This window comes from Mytilus californianus, unplaced genomic scaffold (assembly GCF_021869535.1).
Source record: "Mytilus californianus isolate M0D057914Y unplaced genomic scaffold, xbMytCali1.0.p SCAF_10, whole genome shotgun sequence".
Lineage (NCBI taxonomy): Eukaryota > Metazoa > Mollusca > Bivalvia > Mytilida > Mytilidae > Mytilus > Mytilus californianus.
In genome coordinates, this window is record NW_026262582.1 from 50,410,263 (window position 1) to 50,434,535 (window position 24,273).

Consider the following 24,273-nt stretch of genomic DNA (forward strand, 5'->3'; position numbering starts at 1 on the left):
GGATTTTCTTATCCCAGTCATGGACTACCTTAGCCGTATTTGGCATAACTTGTTGGAATTTTGAGTCCTCAATGCTCTTCAACTTTGTACTTGTTTGGCTTTATAACTATTTTGATCTGAGCGTCACTGATGAGTCTTATGTAGACGAAACGCGCGTCTGCCGTATTAAATTATAAGCCTGGTACATTTTGTACCTTTGATAACTATTTACACCACTGGATCGATGCCACTGCTGTTGGATGTTTCGTCCCCGAGGGTATCACCAGCCCAGTAGTCAGCACTTCGATGTTGACATGAACATCAATTATATGATCATTATTTATAAATTTCCTGTTTACAAAATGATGCATTTTTCGAAATACTAAGGATTTTCTTATCTCAGTCATGGACTACCTTAGCCGTATTTGGCATAACTTTTTTGAATTTTAGGTCCTCAATGCTCTTCAACTTTGGACTTGTTTGACTTTATAACTTTTTTGATCTGAAGTGTCATTGATGAGTCTTATGTAGACGAAACGCGCGTCTCGCGTATTAAATTATAAGACTTGAACATTTGATAACTATTGGAATCAGGGTTAAATATTGTAAATCCCCCACCACGCCCCTCCGCCTGCCCCTTATTAAGTACGTGTCTTTTATGCTATAGAAAATAAGAACATTTGGTCATTTGATAGAGTAAAATATATGTAAAGATAAAGAGGTTAAGAACTTGCACTAAAAGATCACAAAATCGTGATACATGTACATTAAACAGGCAAAACAAATATCCATAGTTCAAAATATGATTTCCAATACAATGTGAGTCAATAAGATATTCAAAATCTTACATATGAATTTGTTATATATGGCTTGTTTGAAAAGCGTGAATCGTTCTGAATCATTACATTCAACTCAAATAATGTCCCTTAATTGAAGCGATTAATTATAATAAGTTCAAATTATCTGTGTTGAAATTCCATTGTGGTTCACGGACGAGTTTTTGGTATTGTATAGTAATAAATGGGGGCAAAGGAAAGTGTTCAGAATAGTTTTAGACAAATTTTAATATAAAGCGATAAGACACATTGAGAAAGTGATTGGACCGGTCAAAAGATTTAAAAAGAAGACAAAAAACCATTTAGTCATGATCAGACGTTTTAGGTTAAAAGATTAAGAATAATTAGATTGATTTAAGATATTCAAGGCATTGTTTTGACAAAATGAAAGTAATGACTACTTTTAAGATTTACAGTACTGCATCTAATACAACGTTTTTCTAAACATAGTATTGATCATAATATCTATAATTCATTTAAATGTTCGATAATAAAGACAACAAAGCATTAATGTTTACAAGACAGAACATATATTAAATTCAATAAAACTAAAACTTCAGATACCTTGTACGAATAAATTTCACAACCTGTTTGTCATAAAATCGTTGATTACAGGGATTCAATACGCTCAAAATTTGTTCTCACATTATTAACGCCAATGAAATAAACACAAAGGTTGTACCAAATATCAAAAGCAGACACTCACTGACAAATACTCAATGACATTCTATAGAATAAACAATACATTAAAATTATACATACTTATATTAGAAAATAATCTAATCCAAAATGTAAATCGATATACACTGTATCGGAAAACAAGGATAAAACCATTTGGATATAATCTAACCTGTTTAAAATACCAGCACTGCGCATGATCAGTCATAACGATTAGTTGTGTATAATGAGTAAATATATGTATCATACTGTTTCTTAAACGTGGGAACATACTTGAAAAATGTAAGTTATTTAAATGTTCAGGCATTTAAAATAAGTTAAAAAAAAAAGTAGACTTAATAATGTTGGCAGAAAGCATCAAAGCATCGATTATAACTTTTAAAAAATATAATGCATATTAAAAATAAAAATAGAAGTTGCGTTACTATTTTTAGTTCGCATTGTTATGATTGATACAATATTTTATTAATCGTGTAATGATTTAGTATGGGTGATACGTTTTATGCTTACATGAAATAATCAATAATAAGCTAAATGACAATACCCCCAGTATAAGTGTAAAACGATTCCAACAGATAATATAGTCATCATGCAATGCATCACGGTGTTTACACTTACAGGATTAACTGCATTAGCTAATAGAGTTTTAAAGGTATACTTATATAATATATTAACCGTTGTATGTTGACGCGAAGGCATTAGTAATATCCAAATAAATTTGCAGATTGTGCAGTATTAGTCCTCAAAGTTGATTTATGTAACGATTATTTTCATATGTAAATGTTTTTTTTAATTCTTTTTTAAATTTTCGAAAGAAGAATAGTTGAACTACAGCTGTTGATGATCAATGAAAGATAGCTCTAGATATTAATCTCATATTTAAACACTACGGGCAGATACTGAAATTATACTTACCACATATAGTTTTCACTAAAATTCCACTGGTTTCGAAACTTACAAAACTGTACGAGTTTAAGTACATTTAATACGTTGACGCAAGTCTGACTGTGCTACTGGGATTATATCTCAAATAAATAACTTCACTGATTACTTTTGATAGTCCTAGAAAAAAGTAAATTTTCTTTAATGAAATTCAATTCATCAATCTGTCGATAAATGTAAATCTCGAAATTTTTTTGTTTTTTCTGAAAATTTTTTTATTTAATTTTCAAAAGGTTTTTAATTTTTTTTTTAGCTTTTTTGTGTTGCTCTAGCGTAATATATCGAGATCGACTTTATAATCAAAGTATGTATGTCTATGTCACAATACAGTTCAATCTGAATATTTCAGAAACCATCCTGCCAGAAAATGAAAATCAGTACAGTTCTAGATTAACTCTCCCTTAACAGTCTCAACACAGATTGCACTTTGTAAATACAGCTGTTTCACAACAACGCCTCTTTTGGTATGTTATAGTCATAAAATTTGTTTTGTTTACGTACTGGTTCCCAATTATGGTCTGTATGTTTTATCTCACAGAGAGATAATTTGGGTATGTTATCTGATAACATGCACATAGCGGTAAAATTGTATTATGAAGAAGACATAAAGTAAAGGGATATGTAGTATAAATGTCGAACATATTCCACACAACCCTATGCTTCGACCCATGAAAAAAAGAATAGTGCATTTAAATTTCCCATTTAAGAATATAATTGTTTCACGAAACTTCAAGATAAAAGTGGCAAAGTTTTAGCCATAATAGGATTTCCTATAGGGATTTGATTTGTCTATATTTACAGAAGTGTAACTTATCGGATACGTTTTATCTGTTCGTTTATTTAGTTTTCTGATTTTGAGAAACTTTCGCGTTTGTTGCTCTAACTTAATCTTAACCTTCGAATTATCATGATTATTTTGTTCCTTTTTGTCTTTTCATGGGAATGAAACCTTTCATTACACGAAAACACTTTTTAGCTGATGTTAATAAGTAAATCAATTCGGGGATGCGACTGTCATACAAGCGAGAGGTTTAGCGCTTTAAAACCAGGTTCAATCCACCATTTCTTCATTCAAAAATGCCTGTACCAAGTCAGGAATATGACAGTTGTTGTCTATTCGTTTGATGTGTTTTATCATTTGGTTTTGCCATTTGATTAGGGACTTTCCGTTTTGAATTTTTGTGATTTTACTTTTTATACATAGTGCAAGACGATTTAGAGCTTGGCATATCAATATACACTTTTGTCTTTTGTTTAAGACGGCATTTTGCTTTTTTGTCTTTAGTTTGTTTCTATCCTAATTGACTAATCTGTGTATAGACTTAGTTTTTCAATTGAAATTGTTTCAAATTTTTCATATCGGGCCCTTTTATAGTTGACAATACGTTTCTCATTGTTTGAGGCCTTACGGTTGCCTATTTATTGCTAACATCAACTTCATTGGAGCTTTGGTGGAAAGTTGTCTAATTTGCAATTATTCCACATGTCTTAATTTTTATTTACGGTTGCTCTGTTTTACGAAAGTATACCTAATATATTCTATAAAAATAATGTTCAATTCCCTACATATAAGTTAGCATATTTCACTATCTATATATTTGTTTTCTTTTTCAAGTTACACTGATGATATAGCAAATTAATAATATGAAAAAGCCAATTTGATAGGTACATGTACGCATACTATCAATCGTTTGTATAATTGGTAGTTTTATTTTCATTATTTACAGTAATTGTATTGTTACTACTTAATCTTCATACTATTAAAGTGGATATTATTAATGTGTTTTAATAAATAAAGATTACGTGTTTTAACTTGTATTTCACATGTTATCACTTGTCCCATGTTAAGGAATGGTTTAGGTGAAAGCAAATACATCTAGCCCTGCCACTCTTGAATACTTGTCCAATGTTTTGAGCCTGTCATTCAGAGGTTGTCTTTGGTTGCTGTCAGTTGCATGTATTTTAACTGTTTATCAATGTGTCAATCATTTTGCTGTTGCTTTTTTTTTTTAATTGTGACTCATTTTGTCAAGTTTGAGTATTTTTTTGTAGCTGCTTATCTCATATCAGTTAGATTCATTGTTGAAGACTGTACAGTGACTGATGTTTGCCTAAATTCAAATCTTAGACTGTGATAGATGTCCCATTGGCAATTATACCACGCCTCCTTTTTTTTTCGTTTTTTTTCTTTCTTTTTTAGATCTTCCTTACTCTGGGATGCTGTAAAATATATATTTATTGAATCAGATGAAAAAACGAAACTTAATTAATAACTTTCTTACGTAATTTCAAGGTATTTAAAAAGAAAAGCAAAATACTGAAATGTAATGAAAATTGAAAAAAGGAAATTCCATAAAAACTGACAAGAACGTCAAACTTTATCCTCCGGAGTGAAACACAACTATCTTGTTATCTACCTAAACAGTCAGTCTTTGATTTATATATTTTTTTTTCTTTTCAAACAGTTGTTTTAGCTTTCACATGCTTCTTTTTAATCATTACTTCTTTCTTATTTCACAGTTCAAATTAAACGAAAAGTATCTGTACAATATTCCAATCAATTATTCAAATATTTCGACTTTCATTTATTGTCGATCTGTGAGGTTTATCGATTGTGTTTTTAGTTTTACTCAGTTTTGTCTTTGATCTATACGAGTGACTTGAATGAAAATTAAGAGATTTTTGTTTGGTACTTTTATCAATTTTATGATAAATAACTTTAAAAACTACCGATTTGATGAATTAAAAGTAACAGATTTGAAATCGTGAACAACAATTGCAATATTCTATATACATAAAAAAAAAACAAAAAAACGCGTGTACCTGCATTCATAGAAATAGAGTTTAACTTGTACAACATGTAATATGCACCGAACATCTATGTTTTCAGATGAGTCTAGCCAACAGGGGAAAAGCTACAATGATATATGCTGCAATTGTATGTGTACTACTAGTGAAAGGTAAATTATTTGTTTAAACATCTTTTTCGATAAATGTCTGATTGATTCCAAAAGCAATAAAATGATTCGCAAATCTTACCAAAGTGTTCCTTGTATTAACATGCTTAACATTTAACTGTGCATAGTTTGAAATACTGACGAACATCTAGGTTTCCTGTAAACAATCTTTAATATCTCTGAATTCATAAAATTATTTGTTTAATCAGTTTTCATCTAAAATACAAACTGCTATTTTGTGGATCTCCACCTCTTTTAACATTTGAAACTGACATATTTGTTGAGATTGTCGCGGGAATATAACGTCCATACTATTGTACTTGTCAATTGTCGACATCGTATGGTCAGTGACGTCGCCTTTGGTGGAAATACGGTACTTGTATATGGAAAGTAATGACTGAACAGTTGTTGTTATACACATTTCCTTCACTATCATCTATAACAGTATGCGTGAGTTAATAAGCCGACATATCACATGGATTTCAAGAACGTCTCAAGTTTTGAAACATCGAGATCATTTTTGTTTTGTACTATACATTAAGTAGTCAGCACTTCTCTGTTGACTTGAATTGTCATTGATATGGTCATAATAATAAATTGACAGTTTACAATACTTTGAAATACTAAGGCTTTTCTACTTCAAGAATAGATTACCTTAGCTGTATTTGGTCTTTTGTAGACGAAACGCGGGTCTGTCGTAAATACTAAATTTCAATCCCGGTATCTATGATGAGTTTATTTATGGCAATGAAAGATACTATCCTTACCCTTTTCCACCCAAATTTGACAAATGAAGGATACAGATAACATTTTTAGACCACGTTTTGTTTAAATAACGAGCATCCAAATGAAATACATGCATTATTATAACTAATATACATTTCTGCAGTGCAAATATGTTTTAGTGTCTTAAAAATCTAGAAGTTGTATGTCAAATCCATTCTTATAAAAAAAAAAAGGAAAACATTACCCATACCCTATGCAAACTTTGACTTAGAATGGCTTAGAATAAAATAAATATATATATGATTAACTGTGCTAAAATTTCTTTCAGTTATATCAAATACTTATATTTAAACATCCGATATTGTTCAATACTACTTCAATAACGATAGATTTTTTGTTAAAAACCGGACCATTTAAGCTTTTCTAAATCATCCCAAATTCTGAATTGTTTTAATGCATTAGTTAATATAGAGTTTGATGTTCTAAAGAATCAGTTATGAATACAGCTCAATCAGACACAATTTTTGGAGTATTCTGTAGTGTAATTCACGGAAATACCACTTCGTCAAAAGTAAGTTGATTTAAGAGATGCTGTTTTGTATTTGAAGCTATGCAGACGTCCATCGGTACTTTTACAGTCACAAATTTAGTTAACCTGGCGATGCGTAGCGGAGACAGGTAAACGGGTATTTGCGACAGTAAAAATACCGATGGACGTCCAAAACAAGTACATAATTCAATTTAAATCATTTGTCAGTGTCAAATGTTCATTAAAGAAAATTCCACGAAAAGATGTTATCTTCTATGGCCCCAAACTAGGTGACGTCATATATATGCTTCCGGCGTCAAACGTAAACACCGGGCGTTGTCTGGCTTATTGGCCGCTTCAGAATGTAATTAAAATTGATAAAAAGAAGATTTATGGGTGCACATGTGAGTTTTTTGGCTAATTATTGTAGACATTACATGTCAATATATTCCGCAATTCAAAATGTCGGTTCTTTAGTTACAGACAAGGAGATAGATAACTTTACGCTTACCTTCTTTCAATCAGAGCCATAAAAATAATTGCATTAGAACTATACATACATGTTTATGTTTGGGAGTGGAGTATTATAGTCCATTGATCTGCGATTTTATCAGCAGAAGTTCTGTATACAATTAAAAAAAATACATAACTAGTATCTCATTGAGACAATCGTATTCTATTGTAACGTAAGTAATCACGTCCCTTGTCGTTGAAAACAATACCAAATTGGGAGATATTACCCCTCCGGAGGGATACATGTTTCTACACCGTCTGTGCCGGAGGAACATATCTGTCCATGGTTTAATTGTTTCAAGCTTCTCATCATTGCTGTATCACTTTCAATTAAAAGACCGAAGATTAAACAGTGTATTATTTTTCTTCAATGGGATCAAAATGTAACGGTCATTACAGCGTAACGTCACATATCGAATGATGTCATTGTTGGTCATGTAACGTCAGATTTAAAGCTGTCGTATTTTCTGGCACAAGGAATGCAACCTTGTTAAACTACTGGCAGCAAGAATGTTAAGGTAAAATAAAAACCTAAACGTGCATTTTTGCAAAAAGTAAAATAACAAAAATACCGACCTCTTAGTATGTAACTACAAAAAATGCTCTCATAACCTCTTCAAATATAAGAATTCGATATAAATACAAGTAGTCCAATCAATCTATTATTTAGTTGGGTAAATTTAAGACTTCGTTGGTCTCTTTTTATGTTTTTACTTTATCATTAGAGTATAAAATACGTAAAATATAGTGTAGCAATTATAGACGCTAATAGCAAGTAGTGACCAAAAACATCTCGATATATATCAGATGAATATTTAAGAAAAACAATCTAAAATTTTCCGTTTTTTTATTATTATAACAAAATATAAAATAAATGTCTTTAAATATATACACCGAATATAAAAATAATTCTTTTCGAACAAATACTTGTTTCATCGGGTGAATTGAGTCGTGAATGATTAGGAATTAACTGAAACTAAGGATACAACTACCTAGGGTAAAATTTACCTTAGATACAGTTGGATATTTGGTCATATAGCTATTCACTGTTCCGGTTCTTAAACATCATTCGTTTTTCGTATATTCAGCTTTGAGCGTTCCTGATGAAGGAATATCTTGTAAAGCTCTTCTAACGTATGCAATTTATAGCATATTGTTTTCATTTTATTTTCTTTTTCGTATTTTGCCTATGTTGGAGTAATATTTACCATCTTATTACGAATATATATTATCAGATACTAGGACGGTTGGGTTTATTTCTCCTTATGTCAAAAGACAATAATTGGATATAACATACATATATTCATTTTAAAGGATATATATGTAAGACTCTCAAACGTGTCCCCCCCCCCCCCCCCCCAAACGTTTCCGATTCCCCCAAACGTGTGTATTTCCCCCTAACGTTAAAACAACCAAACGTGTCCGATTTCATAGCCCCCCACCCCCTCAAATGTGCCCCATAATTGGTATTTGCAAAAACGTTTCCACTTTAAAACGCCTGAACTCCATAAATTTAAGCGCTATTATGTTCTCAGTTACGTCAATAACATTTACGGTAATTCCATTTAGGGGACACAATTGAAGATGTCGGGTTTCGTTTGGATTTTAAATAAGATAAAAGCCGCATTGGAAAGTTATAAATCCTGAAGTATTTTAGGCACTATTACACGAACTAAAAAATGGAACAGAGTTTAAAGTTTATTAGCACTAGTTTGTTCAACGCCAATTATTTATATTTAGCATAATTGCAAAATTGATTAGCAACAAATAAAAAAAAAACTCTTGATTGTTGCTTGCTTAATGTTTAATGGCAAGTATTTCATGCACATTTAGAGTAAAAGTAAACAAATAGATAAGTACAATTAATTAAATCGTTTACTAAGTAATTTGTTTTGTTCTCATAAACTGTGGTGATGCCTTAGTATATTAATCATGTATGAGGATATTGCAAAGCCGGCTTCCTGGAGGGTTGTCTTTCATTTTTTTCACCAGTTCTAATTTTTTAAAAGCTCTTGAAATTATAAACTGGTATTCAGGTTTTATATTATAAACTTTGATTTCGAGCATCACCCAAAGACACGCAAACAAAAGACTTTACGTCCAGTGGCAATGATTTCATACATTATCAGGACGACAACATATTAACAATAAATCCTATAAATAAGTTCTACATGTATAATGAGATGCATGAGAATATTTCCCGGGACTCTGGGATTGTACCTTAATTATTCCGTGAACTTTTTGTTGGGCCTAAATTTGTACAGTTATTATGATAGACACTCATCTTACCTCTTTTCCTTTTCTAGGAATATAATTGGTTAAACAAACCGGGTTGAGACCGTGTATATTCTATATGGGGTTATACAGTGGGACTTATTTAATACACGGTTAGTAGTTGTGCTACGTTCCTTTATAAAATCAACACGGTGTTGAAAAAAATCTGAAAGGTATCAACAGACGAAGAAATTGACGATGAACAATTGAAATAAATTCATAAACACATTCAAAGCTAATAAGTTGTTATTAACTGCATTTGTTTGTGTATGTATGGAAGTATGTTCTTACAGTAATACTAAGTATATCGAATACTTAATCACTTTGATTGGCCGATAGTATAAATACCACATATTGAGCTTGTCGGTAAGCTAAATCAATTCGTTTGATGTGTTTTAGCTTTTGATTTTGCCATTTGATTAGGGACTTTTCGTTTTGAATTTTACTCCGAGTTCAGTATTTTCGTGATTTTACTTTTTTCGTTACAAAAGTGTGCTGGTGACTTCACACTATGTAACTAAATATCCTGCTGCTCCATACCTTTCTGTATTCATAATGACAAAAATGTACACAATTTTGATTAAATGAAATTAAAATACATTTTTTACATAATTAACTTGGACTAACGGACTTGATAATTCGTATCGTAGGTTATTGTTATTGTATTTTTAATATCATCATGTGAGCGTTTTGAAGTTTTACTCCGTGCTTCGATATAGTTCCCATTTACTTTTTAAACAAAGTTGAGCAGACGTTTAAAATCTTATAGAAGTGTATATGAATTTAGTTAAGGCAACAATTATTTAATTATTCAATTCGGATTGATTCCTTGTTTGAATTAACATCAACATCATTTCAACGAATTCGATCTGTAGCCACGTGTTAAGAAAAGGTTACATATATACTTTTGTTTTGTTTACGAACTTGATTTTTTAAAATAATGTGCTTTATGTTGTTTTTGATGCAGAGTTAAAAGTATACATTGTTGCCGATAGCTATAAAATGCAATCAGCTGATTATTGATTTTCTGTCAAAATCGTAACGTGTGACGAGTTCAAGGTGAAATCCCAGTATTGTCTGATCAGTGAAAAAGTCCGAGAAACTCGAAAAAAATAAACAAGATGGACGAAGTCGAACTGTTATATTTCTTTCGCCAAAGTCTTTCGCCAATAATGAATTTTAATCGCCAGCGGAAACCCTGATTGGCACCATTACATAACATGCATAAGCTAGTAAGAAATATCAATTCATCAAACTGACAAAATAAAACCATGTATACTGTAATGTGATTCAGTTTGCTGTTCAGTCATGTATCACTCAACACTGGTACCAGTGTATCTGACATGTAGGTACATCTTTAAACACAAAATGTAATCATTTGGTATTTATTTTTAAATTAGTTTTCTTATTGCCTTACAAAATCCCGAACATATAATACAAATAAAGGTTGAACATGAATTTTGGATAATCATTTTTGCGGTGAGTTTTTTTTTTTTTGTTGACTTTAACAGATTATGTCAATAGTATTAAAACATTTGACTTTTCTACACTTTACACAAGTATTCCCCATTCCAAACTGAAAAACAAATTGAAAGAGTTGGTATTGCTTTGTTTCATACAAAAAAAAATAGCCAACGTATATACACGTATTTTGTCTTATGGAGGGATAAATCCTACTTTGTAAAGAATCACTCTTATTCAAACAAAAGTTTTCTGAAACTGACATTATCAAGATGCTTGATTCTTGATTGACAACCTATTTGTTACGTTTGGAGGACGTGTTTTTCAACAAACTATCGGCATTCCCATGGGAACCAATTTTGCCCCTCTTCTTATCGACTTGTTCCTTCATTGTTATGAGTCTGCCTCATATCTCGACATACATCTTGAAATTGACAATGAGGGTCTGTTTAAAACAAAACTTCATGACAAAAGAGATGATTTCACCTTCAAAATTGTGAATTTTCAATTTCTATGTAGCAACATTCCAGCAGCGCCTGCATACGGAGTATATATCTCCAAATTGATACCATATCCCCTGGCTTGTATTTCTTATCATGATTTCCTTGATAGAGTGTGGCTACTCACAATGAAGCTATTTAACCAATAGTTCCAATTGGTGAAGTTGAAATAATCCCTTCGTATATTTTACGGACGCCATCACGAGTTGGTTGACCGTTACGGAATATCCGTTTCACAGTTGATATCGGATATGTTCCTTGTGTCGTAACTAGAATCGTGTTCCCTTTTCACGAGTAGGACCTACCGAATTAGACTATTTACCGGCTTTGTAATAATATGACACGACGGGTGCCACATGTGGAGCAGGATCTGCTTACCCTACCGGAGCACCTGAGGTTACCCCAGTTTTTGGTGGGGTTCGTGTTGCTTAGTCTTTAGTTTTCTATGTTGTATCTTGTGTACTATTATTTGTCTGTTTGTCTTTTTCTTTTTTAGCCATGGCGTTGTCAGTTTGTTTTCGATTGATAAGTTTGAATGTCCCTCTTGTATCGTTTGCCTCGCTTTTATGTCTCTCTTTAGTACCATGGATCTCGAAACTGGTACAAATGATTCACAAATAGTTATATATTTTTTTTATTCTTTGAAATTGATTTTACTTATTGTCTTTTGTTTACCGTAACATAGATAATATTCTTTGATAAGACATATGATCTTATTTAACCATACCTCTATTTGCTAGTAATTCTTGATCAGCACCTGCTATATCCTCTATTTTCGTAAAGAAATATATTTATATTTTTAATTTCAAGCAATAAGTAAAAATTTAGATTTTAAATTTCAAATGAAACGTAATCAAATGTCTATTTCCGAAGATGAAAAACCTTAAAATTACACCTTAGTTGATTTTAATTTTACATAGGTTTGAAAGTGTGTAACAAAAAGACATTAGTGTGACCTATTTTAATGTAAGGTTTAATTAAATACGTGTGTAGCATTTGTCAAACTTTTGCATTTTACGAAATACATATAGCCATACATATGTGTTTTCTGTAAGTTTTTTTTTTTGTTATACTAACGAATATATCTCCATGCTGTGTAGATTTTATTTTTATTTACGGGTGACACATATTTTCATTGTCATGAACAAAATTAAGTTAAAACACGCACATTAAATCAGGCTGAAAGCTCCCTGGTTAAATCAACATAATCTTTGAATTGTTCTTTTCCTCATTGCAGTGTTGTGATTCTGTTTTAATTTACCTGGCTGTTCGGTGCACGATCTGATCTTTTTTCTTGTCAACACCGCAATCGTGATTATCAAGGATACAACTGTTGCTATGATACAAATTATGAGAGGAATTAAAAATCCACCATTCATATCTGTCGAAAAGTTAAATATAAGATATAAAAGGAGGTTTATGTATTTACGTTTCGTTTTTAAAAATACAAATATGCGAAAGATGATATAGTCTAGAATTTATTGGGGTTTTTACTTGGTCAAAATCTAACTGAATGAAATAGATAAATGATCATAACGGTCAGAAAGAATTGCATGAACATTTTTGCCAGGTTTACTTATCCATAACCTTTAGTAAAACTGTGTGTACTCCTAAAAATGCTTCTCATAAAATATCAAGATATTAGTTGATTTATCTAGTTGAAACTTTTCCATTTTGATTATTTTAATATTAAAATGTAGTTTTTCTATGGAATATTCATCGTACCGTTCATTATTTATGTGTGTCTAGACATATTGCCTGATAGATTTCAGTAGTTTGAAATACTATTTTAGATTTTTCAACTTTCAAATGAAGTTGCAGTTTGTTAAGGCCAGTCACAACACTGTTTCCATTTCTATTCCAAAAACCGTTTATGAAATGTTTTACATAACTTTGACAATGTTCAATTATTCTCGGACACATCGGATACAGCAGTGTGTTTTCATGATAAATCAGGATTCTGAAATTTATTATTTTATTGGTTTCAAAGTATGACGTTTCTTTATTTTTTCAGAAGAGACAAAAATGAAGAGAAAAACTTGCACGAAGAATCAAAACAAAATCGCATTTTATAGAAACCAAATACGCTTAATAAACAAATTAATAGAAAACATTCAATTAATAACATCATGTAATTTGTAGTTTTCAACCAATATAAATCATGGAAAACAAATATTGATATGCTAAATTGAAATGATCGGTACCTTATGACTATATATTGACATTAAACATATTTAAAAAAAAATGTAAAATAAAAACATCCACGAACAATTTAAAACGGAAAGTCCCTTATCAAATGGCAAAATTAAAAGCTCTAACACATCAAACGAATGGAAAACAACTCTCTGACTTTGCACAGACATTTTGTACGTAGAACATAGCGAATTAAACCTGGTTTTATAGCTAGACAAACCTCTCACTTGTTTGACAGTCGTAATTAACACAAGTATAATGACAACTATGTGTTAGCAAAACAAACAGACATAATGGGTAATCATTGCAATAATTGGAGTAACATTTCATTGTCTTCAACCATTTTATGTTCAAATTTAAAACTGCAAATATCATATAGCTTTTTAAAATTGCAAGTGTTGTTTCTTTTTTGATGAACGGAATCATTCGATTTCGAGTGACCAATTGATCTTAGTAGTTTGTAAACTCTGAGAATGCGACTTCAAATTCTGTCAGGCTAGGCGTTGACTTTTTGACTTGAATAGACAATACAGCATGTCAAGCAATAAACATTTGTCGTCATAATACAGTCAACAGTTCTGAAAGTTGTCATCGCCATATCAATCTATCAATCTACCAATCAACCAATTGAAACAAACTCAACCAAAATAATACTAATCAATACATGTTTACACATTATTCAAAACTTTGGCCCATCAGTGTTTTCAGTAAATGCTTCATTCTTTTTAGTAAAGTAAACACATATATCTGTTGCCGGTAATAAAACAAGAGACCTCCATCAGTCTATACGGGCACGCTAGCGCACTATCACCGATTGCAGTTCTCAATTTAGAGAAAATTTCTCGAAATCAAGAACATTCAATCTTGCTAAATAATTACAAACGAATCACCTCTCCAACTGAGGCCAAACGACATAGATTGTAGTATATGTATGCCATCCAATGGCTTCAACCATATCGTATAAAAAGCTTAAAAGGTTCCAGACATAAACAACGAAAACAATTCAATGGTGCAACCTGATGTATGTATAAAACAATCCACAAAAGAAAAAAAATCAACAAATGAGATACCAGCAAAATATGTGTTGAGACTGGCACTAATAAAAGTGACCTGGTGCAACAAATGTTTGCAAAACCTATCTTGACCAACAGAGTAAAAGGACTTAATGTGAAAACTCATTTTAAACAGTACATCATCTGATTGACACAAAGCAAGGCCAATGAACCAGCTACTCACAATTACCGAAAGCTAGTTGTAGGCCAATAAAAAAAATATATATAACTTTTTTCTAAAGTAGAATATCTGTGTAACACAAATCTTGAATTTTCTAAAATTATAAACTTACGTTGGTGTTTTGCATGTTCAATTATTGCAGATGTGTCAAGCTTCATTGAAGTATTTTTGTAATCATTAACTTACCCTTCCCTTGTGCTGTATCATGATGAACTACTTGTGTTTCAGTTTGAAAGGGCCCTAACTCTAAAGCAAATTATAGCATATGTTAAATTTACAATTTATTATAAAATACAATAAAAGAAATCAAATGTTTCCTTAAGGTCGTGGATATATTTATTGTTTTCTGAACTTTATTGCAAAATACTCTTTTACAAAAGCATGTTCGCTTGAATTTATTGATATATCATGGAATCAGTTTCTTTGGCAATTCTAATTGTGATGGAAAAAAGTTACTGTATAGAACATGACAAGAATATTCATGTGCGTTTATGTGTGTGTCAAAGTATGAATGCATCCTGTTCTGATCAGTCACAGGGTTTTTATATAATCATCAACGTTCATCTGTGTAAAAGTTTTATTTTTTGTGTTTTTGTTATTGTTTCCTTTTTTGCTGCAAGTTAATAATGTAGAAAATTAAAATTTACAGATCTCGAATATTCAAATTGTATCAAGATTTTGATGGAATTGCAAGGTCGAATGGCATAACGTAACCTAAACCATGAGTGACAACGTAATTTTGAAATACCTTTGCAGTTGTATATCATGTATAAGTAAACGTTCCTGGTTTTTCCTTCATTTCTAAAGCTCATGTCAGCTCCAAATGTACAGTTGTGACAGGGAACAGTCATAGTATACATCCATGTGAAAGTTATGTTATTGTGATCAAGTAAACAAGTACAGTTTGTGCATTCTCCATGGTTATCGTAACATTTTCCACCATGGACGCGCATGACATTTGTAGTTCTGTCGTTCAGGAGAAACACTATACTATCTCCAATTGGACGTTGGGAAGTTTTACAAGTAAATTCGATCGCTGGTGTATTGGTGCTCTCAATAACTTTTCCCTTGAAATTATATATTTCATAAGCTGCAGTAAATGTGTATACTCCAAAATAAAAGTAAATCATGACAAAAGTGTAACTATAATCGATTATTATTTTTTAGCAACCTTTTCATGCGTTTGTTTTGCAGTTACATTGACCATAACTATATCTTAATTTTCAGTTTATTACTTTCCTAATACAAAAAATATGAAAAAAATTAATACCTTTCGTGATTTAATCACGAACAGTACTAAATTTTAAAGTTGGATTACTTGGCTTGGTAATACCTTCTTGGTGAAATGTCGACCATCATTTGCATAGACCCAGTGGTTGTCAAAGATACTAGGCTTATCATGTGTCAATCCAGTCGCGCGTAAATTCCACCTTTAATCATCGGTAAATTTATAGAAAATAAACTCATTACTGAATATACATGTTAAAGTGGAGGTAATTTAAAGAAAACACATCTAAATTGTGTGTAGAAGATCGTAGACCATCTTATCTTTAAGGGAAAGTTTATACTCTCTACATTGTTAGAAACGTTTGACAGACTGACAATGAAACCCATTATGTAAACAAATAGAAACATTCACATGAGTACATTACGATTTGACTTACCAAATGCTAAGTACCAAAAACATATCTGTGTGCGTTTCAATATTCTTGATACCATAACGACAGTCACTTATTTCCTTAAATAATGTTGAAATTATAGTTCATAAAAATTTCATATAGTTTCATTAAGAGATAACTGTATTGGAAAAACATAAACTAACTGACACATACATGAAATTAAAACTTGTCTTTAAAATTTATCATTATGCATGTTTTGTATAGTTTAAATCAAAATGATTTAGTTATCAATAGTTTTTACTTAATTAGTGTATTTCAATAATTAAATATAGATTTTAATGTGTATTTGGAATACTTTTATATATAGCCATGTGGACTGTATGAGTTATAAAAAAGTGACTGTACACCATGGATATTCTTATTCAAAACTTCTATGAACAATTACAAGAACCAACCAAAAATGTCTTATACATGTAGAAAGCTACTGAAATTTACTCTTAAACTGGTATCTGCTTGTTGTTACTCTAAGCCAAATCATGTACAGCAAATTATTGACCAGTATATTTTAACGAGCATGTAAGGGACCTTGTTTGATAGCAACATATTCAATTCAGAATGCATGTACCCGACCATATAAACAAACAGATTTTTGTCGTGTTTTATAAAGCATAACAAAAGTTCAAATAATAAATTCATAATCGAATGCATTACAAACAGATTTAATACGCTATATATCAAAATAAAATCTATCAATTTTAAATAAAATAACATTCCGATAAATTTCATGAATGCTTTGTGCTATGTTGTGCGTATCTTTTACAACTGAAAAAAAACCGGTAACATTGTAAAGTAATGAAATAATCTTCACGAAACCTTTATGACTATTTAATATGTGACTGAAGTTTAGTATGTCTTAATTTTTGATATGCATCCGTTTTAGTTGAATTATTTTGTACTTATTCGGAATAATTCCATTCTTGGCAGAAATGTATCTTTATATTTAAAAAAAAAATTTTAAAAATAGTTTAGTGTAGTTTTAGGTCCTCGTTGTTAAGATTGCATCTCATTCATTACATCGATTTACATATTATAGTTGTTGCAGTTGAACGATTTTGTAAATATATGCATTTTTAAATCAAAATAGACATAGATAAAACAACAGGAAAATATGTAATATAATTCATATAAGAATAGGAAGATGTTGGTATGAGTGCAAAGGAAACAACTCTAATCGATGTCACAATGTATTAAAAGTTAACAATTAAAGGTCAGAGTATGGTCTTCAACATGGCCTCCTGGTGCCACGGAGCCTGATGTGTTCACTGTTGGACACTTTTTCTTATATTTTAATGAAAACAAAATGAGTTAGAAATATCAACATCATGGTAGTTAGTCTCCGTCTGTTACAATGTTCTCTTGGAATCTCTAATATATACAAGGGATATGCATCTATGACAACGACTAGGCGAAAGTATAGTTCTTACGCATAGCTATAACTTGGTCATTAAGTTAAACATTTCGGTAATATTGGTACGAAATGAAAGTGTTTTGACTTGTTTTTACTGTAGAACCCTTTTTGAAAATTTTTTATAAGATATAAAAGGAAACTGACTTTTAGATAGGATAGTATAATTGCCCTGTTGTTTGGATCAGAACTGCCTGTTTTCCTTCTTCTAAAGTTTCGGGAACTTGTGTGCTTGAATTTTAGACAAAATATGTATGAATGCTTGCAATTGCAAAATTAAACAATAGAAAATAATGGGGCTGTACTTTAGAGGCTTTATCCATAAAGCCCTAGATACATATGAGGAGATTTAAAAAGTCCCATTAGAAAATCAAGTATTTATTTACATTGAATTTTCAAATTGCATGTATTCAGACATATTCAAACATCTTAAAGAAAGTGTCCAGACAATATCAGACAGAGTGTTTATATTTTCGTCAACGGTTAATTAATTCAAAAATAAAAATTGCCTTCAATATTACTTGGTTGTAATGTTATAAACAAACAACATATTTCTTCTACTCCAATGTAATATTAAAAAGATATATATATATAATGATAAGCTTAATAATTGAACGTCATGTATTTCAATAAAACATTAGAAAAATAACCTTTTTGGTACCTCTTATATTTAAAACAAAATATGGTCATACAATTGTGATAAAGGGGACACCAATAACGTTAAATAAACTAATAAGATAAACGACAAAGTTGTACTACACATAAAAAGCAGAATTTCTCAAACAAAATCCTGACGAAACTTAAAACTGAGTTTGAATCTGTTTATCAAAAGTACTACTTTAATAACTTTTTAATCGCATGACCAGATGATTTTCACTTCTACGTCGTAAACTCATTCTATAGAATTAACAATACTTTAGAAATAATACTTACTTAGTCAAAAAAATAATCAATTCCAAAAATGTCGTAAGTACAAATGTAAACGATTGTAGGAAAACCTTGGTGAAGTTATGGTGTAATATCTACACCTGTTAAAACAAGATAAAGATTGCGCATAGTCAATCATCCAATTTGACAATCGTGTAGTATAAATGAATTGGTAAATCATATGTGTGTGGATATCATTAACATTGGCACTGGTTTAAGTAAGTTATTAAAATGTTATGATTCAAATAAAAGAAAATAAGTAAAGTGATACTTACATTTTGGCAGCAATTTTTCAAAACGTATCAAACTACTTTTTATACTGTTTTGTAAATATTTTACTTCAAAAGTTCAATATCAAGAACACACCTGTAATAATATGATCATGCTTATTCTGTTTGTTGTTGTTGTTGTTTTTGGTTTTTTTAGTTTTGGTGTGTTTTTTTTTTTTTTTCATCATATCACATTATCTTACAGTTTGTAAAATTATGCAATTGAGATGCATTTTGCAAAAAAAAATTATTTTATTATAATCTAATGAAAATCCCCCGGAGTACCCCAAAAGTAAACACCAGGTAATATTGTTATAACTACTTTATTAACTTCTTGTAGACTGAAGGTTTAAAGGTATATATTGTTAGACCATATATCTATTTTTATAAACGTTCACGATATCTCATCTTATTTGTAGATATTTTAACATTGGTCCTTATGGTTCAATAAGTTTACGTTTATTTTCATTTGTTTGTAGTTTTATAGTTCTGTTTAAATACAAAGTTTGTACTGTACACTGTTGCTGATTACTGAAAAATTCATGCAAATTCACATCTTTCATCTCTACATATTTTCACTGAAAAAAAGTGTTATTTTGAGATAGATTTTGGACTATGATCATCTTCACATATTTTTCTATCAATTAATAAGTTACTAAGAAACAAAAATTCTAACACCCTCATTCTTATTATCATGTGTGTGTCTCATTTTAGTAACATAGCGTCTTACGTGTATATGTTGTTATACTCCCCTGACCTTCCAATGTTTAAGTTTGAGTGTTTCGGCTAAAAGTAAATTCAGAAAAAAAGGGTTCTGATGCACTTATTTAGCAAGTGTTATTTTCTATCAGAAATAAACTCTCGATTAGTTTGATATTTTATTTTTTTATTAAAGTATCGATAACTGATATTAAAGTATTCTATAAAAGTAAAATCGTTATCGCGTTTGGCTATTATTGTTGCTCTTTGAGAATAAAGTTAGTCTGCTGTTAATTTTTTTTTTATAATTATAAATCTATATTAAAAAAAACAACATGAAAGTCCGTAGTCAAATGGCAAAATAAAAAACTCAAACAAATCAAACGAATGGATAACAACTGTCATATTGCTGACATGGTACAAACATTTTCTTATGTAGAAAATAGTGGATTAAACCTGGTTTATAAGTAGCTGAATTTAGTCCGAACTGCAAATTCTAGCTTTTTGTACCTAGATTTGCCAAACTACATAACGATCTGGGATTCAGTAAGTTCAGTATATAACTGAGATAGCTGTATAGATATTTGAACATCCAAGTTAATTTGAAAAATAAATTAACAACTTTAAAGTTGACTATCTGAATTCAGTACGACTGAAAATTTGAGCTTTTTTGACCTATAAATTAAATCCTCAAATTTGACAGCAATAAATCAAACAACCAAATAACCTGGCATTCCGTAAGATCAAAGTATAATTGAGATAGCTGTAGAGTTTTATGAAAATCCAAGTTGATTTGAAAAAGTTATAGAAATAATTAAAGATTAATTTTATCAAATTTTTGTTGACCTATTAATTAAATCTTTAATTTCACAGCAATGAACCAAACTACCACATTAACTGGAATTTTATTAGATCTATATTTTATTTAGCAAGATGGGCTGATTCAGACCAGTCAGGACTAAATTTGAAGGTCAAGACTAGTGTAGTCAGGTCAAGACAGGTCGAGACTAGTCGATAATGAGTCGAGACTGAGTCGAGACCATTTCAGACTACACCAAGATCATCAAGTACTGAATCAGACTTATTAAGTAAAGTCGAGACAAAAGTCGAAACAAAAGTCGAGTACAGTTAAGTACAGTTAAGTACTGTCGAGACAATGTCGAAACAATGTCGAGACTAGTCGAGTAAAATCTGTGCTCGATTTTACTGGTCGAGCACAAAATATGGTCTTTTCAGACTCAGAGCAGTTTGTAGTGAAACGACATTAACTTAATCAATAATAAATACGGCAAAGCCAAAATATTCAAAGCTTAAGTTTTATTGTCATCGCAATAAATGGTTGGTTTCTGTAGAAAAAAAAAACATAATGAAAATTGTATGCGCCCGAAACTGTTGTACGGCTTACATTCACTAGAAGCGCCCAAATAAATACCCGAAAGTAAAAGGATGTATATTATAAATTAGTTGTGTCGGATGGAAATCGACCTTATGTAAGTCTACGTTTATATGTTCATGTATAAGACTTTTATTAATTTTGGAAATTAAAAATGTGATGCTGGTCTGTTTTGTAGAGTTCTTATTTAAACTTCCATTTCAAACTGTTACATACTGTTTTGTTATAAATTTGGGCCTAAAGTTTTATTACATTGAATTGTTTCAAATGTTTTTCATATCGGGCCTTTTATAGTCGACTAAATGGTATGGTTTTATAGTGTTGAAGGTCGCACGGATGTCAATAATTGCTTCCGTCTACTTTATTTGAACTTAAGTGGATAGTTGTCTCATTTGCAATCATAAAGCTTCTTGTTTTTGTTTTTACATAGAGATTTTTTCAGCCAGCAATATGATTACAGATGTATAAATATTTATTTGCATATTGTCGATTGCTTTCTGACGCAGCTCAAATTATATACACTTTTTAAGGTTTATCTTGGCGTAATACAGAACGAGGGTTGTCAAGAGTGGTCTAAAGAAAGACTGACTATAGGTATGTAATATTCAATTTGACTTTATTTCAGGGAGGAGGGGGGGGGGGGGGGGGGGGGTGCGAAAATTTGACACCAGGTTTCATGGAAAATAATTCTATTCTAGTATAGAAATGTTAGTATCATGTCCATTTCCTGATATTCTTTCGGAGAAAAGCAGATTGTTTTTTTAATAATTTAAAACGAACATAATTCACAAGAATTATTTTCACTTTCTAATGTCCAATTCTATTTTCCTGAACAATTGAGAATCAGAAAAAAATTGTAAGACTTTAATTTAATAGATGGCAACAACAAAAGATTACTATTAAAGGAATACACTGTCGATTGCATTTTTTTATCGGAGTACATAATGACCTGACACAAGTACTTAAGTGATGCACTGAAGTATAATTTCATTGAATATAAAAAAGAAGATGTGGTATGATTGCCAATGAGACAACTCTTCACAAGTGACCAAATGACACAGAAATTAACAACTATAGGACACCGTACGGCCTTTAATAATGAGTAAAGCCCATACCGCATAGTCAGCTATAAAAGCCTCGAAATGAAGCTTGTTATCATACGGATTGGTTCTTAAAAAAAGTCCCATCGATGTATCTAGGTTTTAATGAGAAATATAGGTTTCTGATATTTTTTTTATATGCATGTATGTATGTATGTATGTATGTATGTATGTATGTATGTATGTATGTATGTATGTATGTATGTATGTATGTATGTATGTATGTATGTATGTATGTATGTATGTATGTATGGTATGTATGTATGTATGTATGTATGTATGTATGTATGTATGTATGTATGTATGTATGTATGTATGTATGTATGTATGTATATAGTAAATAAGCAGCCTGGTGAATCTCATTCAAAGTTTGTACGATCGCGGAAAATAATTGAATTAAATTGGATTAAAAAATTACAGACAGTCTACCCTCTCGGTCTTAATGATAATATCATGGGAATTGGTAATATATCAAGAACCGATTATGTTAACATTTTGGATATAGTTTCTTAAACTGTTCGTAAAAACCGTTCTCATGGTCGTAGAAAAAATCGCAATCAAAGAAAATTTCGGACCAATCATACCAATATTTCGGACCTAATTTCTATTTTAAAAAACAACGGCAGACATTATCTGTTAACAAAGCTCTGTTCATTACCGGTTAATAAGTTAAATAAAATTTTAGAGGATTTCAACACAATTTCATATAGCAGTCCTAAGTATGAAATCGTTCAAATTATAATGGCATATTGTTATTCTGAAGTGTTTCCCAAAATTGATCGCCCTGAAGATCATGAAAAACAGTTTGTTTAAATAAAGTATGTCAATAAAGGTTTTGATTTTGTAAATATTGCCGGTATTTTTAACGACCATTCTGTTAAAGAACAAATTCCGGGATATTTTGATAATACTGAGCTCCCTCTTATTTGTTATATTGACAAGAAATCTACCCGGATATTTGTGTTTAATTATAGCCAATTGTGTAAAGATGTTAATATCAGTGAAAATACACCTACTTCATGTAATTGCAGTAACTCCGAATACATTTATGGACCCATTTCCCATGTTATAACCGGAGACCTTAACATCGTTCAAGACCGAGAGTTAAAATCATTCCTCAGTAAAGGACCTAAATATCGTCCCCCGTCAATTATTAATTGGAATGAGTGTCGTAATATCATCCACGACTCACTCCATACTTACTGTTTGAAATGGATAAAACGGGAAAAAGCTGACAAAAAATCTTTGGACTCTTTTTTTAAATCAGTAATGAACATAGTTGATATACGTATTCAACATTCTAAAGAACATTTTACTCTTAACAATAACCAACATAAACCTATTTCTCGTATCAAACATAAACTAAAAGAACTAGCCAAGGAATTTGTTTTTTGTCCCGGCCGATAAAGCTGCTAATAATATTATTATTGTTTGACGTAAATTTTACATTGAGGTTCTGAAAAAAGAAATCACCAATTCACCAACATTCCAACTGACTCCATTTTCAGAAAACGACATCTGTAACAAACATAAACTTTGAGCTACCGCTTTACAAGCAGAACCTAATACAATGAAAGTCCCAACTTTGTATTGGCTTCCGAAGCTACACAAAACACCTTACAAATATAGATTCATTTCGTCTTCAAGCCATTGTTCCACTACTAAATTGTCTATTCTTCTTACCAGTACACTTGGTACAATCAAAAACCTGATAATAAATTGTTCGAAAATAGTGGAATTAATTACTTTTGGAGTGTCAAGAACTCGTTGGAAGTACTTGATAAATTGCATGCATATATTGGTGATTTTGAATCTGTTCAAAGTTTTGATTTTTCTACCCTATATACCACATTGCCTCACATTCTCATTAAGAAAAAATTCACACACCTAATTAAATGGGCATTTAAAAAGTCAGAATGTGAATATATATGTTCAAACTCTTTTAGGTCATTTTTTAGTAGCAATAAACAAAAAAACTAT

General features: G+C 30.8%; 2 protein-coding genes across 4 annotated transcripts in view; one reads left to right on the top strand and one right to left on the bottom strand.

The window, feature by feature from the left end:
• LOC127718803 (uncharacterized) overlaps positions 1-19,172 on the bottom strand; it is a 35,570-nt gene extending 16,398 nt beyond the window's left edge. The window contains exons 1-7 of one of the 3 annotated variants that reach the window (XM_052224871.1): positions 19,108-19,172; positions 16,486-16,559; positions 15,570-15,888; positions 15,008-15,067; positions 12,657-12,776; positions 12,123-12,164; positions 2,409-2,555 (exon numbers count right to left, since the gene is read on the bottom strand). In XM_052224871.1, coding sequence (XP_052080831.1) covers positions 2,409-2,413 — 5 coding nt within the window. In that variant the 5' untranslated portion in view covers positions 2,414-2,555; positions 12,123-12,164; positions 12,657-12,776; ... (2 more) ...; positions 16,486-16,559; positions 19,108-19,172. Of the gene's footprint in view, positions 1-1,577; positions 1,666-2,408; positions 6,338-12,122; positions 12,165-12,656; positions 12,777-15,007; positions 15,068-15,569; positions 15,889-16,485; positions 16,560-19,107 lie in introns of those variants that run through there. The other 2 variants (XM_052224872.1, XM_052224870.1) reach the window with 2 other exon arrangements.
• Positions 19,005-24,273, top strand: part of LOC127718773 (protein FAM91 homolog) — a 37,056-nt gene continuing 31,787 nt past the window's right edge. Inside the window, exons 1-2 of the mRNA XM_052224822.1 lie at positions 19,005-19,050; positions 21,724-21,787. The gene's annotated coding sequence lies outside the window, so the exon portion shown is untranslated. The remainder of the gene's footprint in view (positions 19,051-21,723; positions 21,788-24,273) is intronic.